The sequence below is a fragment of the Balaenoptera ricei genome, chromosome 4, assembly GCF_028023285.1.
Source record: "Balaenoptera ricei isolate mBalRic1 chromosome 4, mBalRic1.hap2, whole genome shotgun sequence".
Lineage (NCBI taxonomy): Eukaryota > Metazoa > Chordata > Mammalia > Artiodactyla > Balaenopteridae > Balaenoptera > Balaenoptera ricei.
In genome coordinates, this window is record NC_082642.1 from 147328015 (window position 1) to 147332804 (window position 4790).

General features: G+C 35.5%; 1 protein-coding gene across 1 annotated transcript; it reads right to left on the reverse strand.

Annotated features, from left to right (window-relative positions):
• Window positions 1-708: 708 nt before the first annotated feature.
• Window positions 709-882, reverse strand: LOC132365541 (keratin-associated protein 19-9b-like). The gene is given in 1 exon segment (XM_059922259.1): window positions 709-882. A coding segment is annotated over 1 exon segment (174 nt).
• Window positions 883-4790: the final 3908 nt, after the last annotated feature.

A 4790-nucleotide genomic window follows, 5' to 3' on the forward strand; every position in this document is an offset into this window, starting at 1 on the left:
AAAAAAAAAAAAAAGATTGAAGCTGCTGGAGTGGGCAGTGTGTATGTGTTTGGCAGCAGGGGATGGGGAGGGGGAAAAGATTCAAACAACATGTATCCCTGTCATTGTTTTCTAAGGAGGTACCTGGTACAGGGCCCATTGAACAAAGACCGAGCAAAAAGGTACAGACAGCTCTTCCTTACAAGCTCATAAACTAACAGTTTCTAAAGAGTAAATTGGTTTCAAAATATTCTTTCCCTGATATACTGAGGGTAAAGGAGTTATTATATTAAACTAATAACTTTACAAAGGAAGTGTTATTATATTCATAAGAATTAGTTTATGCCTAAATATTTTGTTTTTATAGGATGTCAAATCAAAAAGAGAACAATATTTGAGCAAGTTATCACATGAGATGTAGAAGTTGCAAGCTAAAAGTTGATAAGATCAGTTCTAAGGAAGTAAATAATTATATGGAAAAAATAAGTTTCAACCAAATATGTTAATCAAATATGCAAAACTTATGAATAAAAAGTGCATTTAGGTAGGCAAAAATAATGAAACAAGGTTCTGAATGTTGACAAATTTTATTGGAAAATACTTCCAGAAATATCGCAGGAGGGATAAAGGAGGAAGCTTCATGTCAGTAACATAGCAGGAGTGAAGATAGGCAGCCTGGGTGATAGATTCTGGATGGGGGAAACAGATCATTGTAGACGTAGAATGCTTTCAGTAAAATCCAGATGACCAGTGTCTTCCATAGAAAGAGGGATGGAAGTAGACACCGCCATAGCCACCATAGCCTCCACGACCATAGCTGGAACCATAGCCATAACCCAGGCCACCAAAACCACCAAGGCCATAGCCAAGGCCACCATACTAGTTGCCGTAGTAGTAGCTCATTGTGACAGGGCTTGAGGATTAGGTTGGATGTTGAAGATGACTTTCTTGAGAATGAATATCACCTGCTGCCCCCAGACTTTTGTACTCCCTCCATGTGGGTGTGGTCAACCACAACACACAAGTGTCATTCTCTTTGAAAATCCATCTTTGGTGAAAAACAGTACTATTAAGTCATAACTTTCTTATGAAGGGGAGTTTCAAAGATGCATGAAATGTTTTATTTTTCCTTTGAAAACATTTCAATTTTTATTTTCCTTTTGTCATAATAACTTAAATTACATATATTCCTACAGTTAAAATATCAGCCTCCTTCATAATGGATAGATCATTTCTGGTATTTCCTGAGATCTTTGTCATTACCAGACATTATCTTCTTCATGTTTTGTTACACTCAATTTTTGTCTATTTTAAATATCATATTTTCTATCGCTTTTTCTCTTTGGCTTTCAATAAATCAGGGTACCAAGTATTAAGTAACCATGAATGATTGAAACTAATCCAAAAATCGAAGACAAATTATTCAGAATAAAAACTACATTTCAGTGACTCTAATTTGTAAAGACAGACTCCATAGAAGGATATTCAAGTCACAATAGAGATAATACTTCTGTATTAGTTTCCTAGGACTGCTGTAAAAATTAACCACTCATTGGTAATTTTTTTCTCAAAACAGGAGAAATTTAAGTTCTCATAGTTCTAAAAGCTAGAAGTCTAAAATCAAGATATTTACAGGGCCATATTCCCTATGAAGGCTCTGAGGAAAATTTATTCTTTGCTTCTTCCTAGCTTCTGGTGGTCCCTGGTAATTCTTAGCATCTCTTGTCTTGCTGCTACATCATTCCAATCTCTGCCTCAATCATCACGGGGCCTTTATCCCGTCTTGTGTGTGTGTGTGCATGTGTGTGTGTGTATCTAAATCTCTGTCTTCTTATAAGAACACCAGAAATTAGATCTGAAACCCATCCTAATCCAGTATAAACTCATCTTAACCTGATTACATCTGTGAAGACCCTCTTTCCAAATAAGCTCATATTCACAGGTTAGAACTTTATGATTTCTTTTTAGGAGACATAATTCAGCTCCTTAACACTGCCTTTTCGATGAAACATACATCTTTGTCAGATTGTATTTTGAAAATTAAGCTAAATTGAGATGAGTTTTCAGAAAATCACCTTCCTATATAGTTATAGGTTAGTTAGGGTGGAAAGAAACATTTTGCATGAGATTTGGAAGGCAGGAAATTAAACTAAAGCTTAATCTCTCAGCCCTCCCTTTTGCGAGACAGGAAAACTGCAGCGGAGTTGAGTGAGAGGAATGCCCTTTTCCCAGGGCTCAGAGACAAGGCTCTGCTCATTCCCCTTGAGTTGAGACCTTTCCAGTTATGGGAAAGACTCTGGGTATCTTTCACAAAGCTTGCTCTTCCTCTCCCACTGCCAGAGCAAGGAAGGGATCTTTCTCAAATTTTCACGGTGTGACCCTGGTAGAGTTCCTGTAGATAAAGCCCATAAAAGTGTGGGCCCCTCTAAGACCAAAGCCCCTTAGAGTTTCTCACTTTTGCACGAATCCATACTCAGCCTCTAGTAACTTGTCACAACGAGAGTTTGAGTATTTGTAACAGTTTATGACTCCAGAGGCTTCTTCTGTTGGTAAGCAGATCTCAGCTGTGACTACAGATTCCCCCATTTCTCCAGATTTTAGGAATGGTTTGTCCTGAAAACTCAGTTCTCTGCTAGATTCTAGAAAAGTCATTGATCTTTAGTTTGTGCAGCTTTAGCTTGTTGTAAAGACCAGAGTGACAATTTCCAAGCTCTTGCCATGTCAGAGCTAAAACGAGAAGTCCTAAATTTTTATTTAATAGAAAATAGAGCAGTTATTTAGTTATTTAAAGACTGGAAGACTTTAAAGTTTAGGTTGCACACAGAAAGGAGTACAGGTGAAATGAAGATTCATTCAATCAAACGATAAGTTTGATTGAATATCTGGAATATTAAAGTTATTTCACTTTGCTTGGAACAAAGTATATGATAAAAGGGAAAGATATAAATGGCCACTCATGGTCTTAGAAAGCCTGCCCTTTAGCTGTGGTCTAAAATATCTGTGTCTGGTGTGTCTATGATTTTCTGGGTATTGTAGCCTGGAGGCAGGGCTGAGGGTGGGGAATAGATTGAGCCACATGAAGGAGTATAGAGAAATGTAAAATGAAAGGTAGTGACTCCTATTTCAAAAGCAGCTTAAAAGAGCTTAAGATTTCCATGGGCTAGGTTCATTCATCAAAGAATTCTGGAAAAGGTGGGACACAGTGGATGTGAAGGATGTGTAAGATTCATTAAACATCAAAGAGAGAGACAGAAACTAGAAGGAGGCAATGACTTTAGCTAATGCTCTGAGGCAAGACTTAACCACATGTATCCTCGATGTGCACATGTAGATCAGTGTATCTGGAGCAGAGTTTATATACAGACTAATTAAATTTGGGAGGTACACAGATTACAGTGCAAGAAGTGTCTGGGCAGAGAAAGATAAATACTGTATGATCTCACTTATATGTGGAATCTAAAAGAGCAGAATTCATAGAAACAGAGTAGAATGGTGGTTACCAGAGACTGGGGGCTGGAAAAAAATGGGGAAATGTTGATCAAAGGGTACAAGCCTCCACTTATAAGATGAATAAGTTCTGGGGATCTAATGTACAACGTGGCTATAGTTAACAATATTATCACATACTTGAGAGTTGCTATAAGGGTAAATCTTAAATGGTCTCACCACGCACAAAAGTGATAATTATATGAGGTTATGGAAGTGTTAAACTAACCCTATTGTGGTAATCATTTCACAGTATATATGTGCATTAAATCATCATGTTGTATGTTGTATTCCTTAAACATATACATTCTATTTTGATCATATCTCAATAAAGCTGGAAAAAGTTTAAGTAAAATAAAAAGAGAAGAAAGGCTTGGGACTTGGGATTGAAAAGTTTGTCGTTTATGGAGTAATCTTCTAATTTTGGGCCAGGGAAGTACTATAAGAAAAGTGAAATTTTAGAAATACTTGGTTTTTGGTGCAAGCTGGGTGGTGTGGGGAGATGTGGAAAGTAAGGAGATGAGCTAGATAATACATCAATAATTATAGTATAGTATAGTAAGAGCTGGAATTAAGGTTTTTGTAGCAGGGATAGCTGGGAAAGGATGGCTATAAGATGCAAAATGTTAAAGGAGTAGCACACATATGCTTCATTGACTAAAAATAGAAACATTACCAAGCTACAAGTTTGTATTCTTTATATCATTTTATTTTTAACTTTTAAATGAATATAAGCTGATAAAAATGGATTTCCTGTCAAAAGTAAAGAGCATTATGACCAATGTTTGCTTTTTAATAAAATGAGTGAAATACTTCATGTGTGTTTTAATACATATGCAGAAGTCCACTGCATTTTATTTATTCAGTAGCCCATAATTTTTGAGATAAAAGCATTTGAGAGCAATAAAAAAAAAACAAAAACATGTTTTTGATAACAATCTATATTTCACAGTGGAAGTCACCAAAAGGCAACTTTTAAAAGTTCAGTTATTTAGAGATAAATAAATATTTCACCTCAAGTCAATTTTTGGAACTTTACCATGACTCCAATTACCAATACTCTCCTCAAATTATGAAGGGAAAATTTGAGATGTTTGCTAATGAACAAAATGAATATTAAGGTAATAATTATAAACCATAAAGCAAATAATATTTTCCTACATGACATCTTACCTTTGAAATTTGAGTGGTATAACTAGCATATTTGATAGTAGCATCAGATCATTCCTCAATATAACAAAATTATATTCAGTAATAATCATAAAATAAACAGTTATAATGGCCAGAAACAAAACACACAATGACAAATATTGTTTTATTGAAAT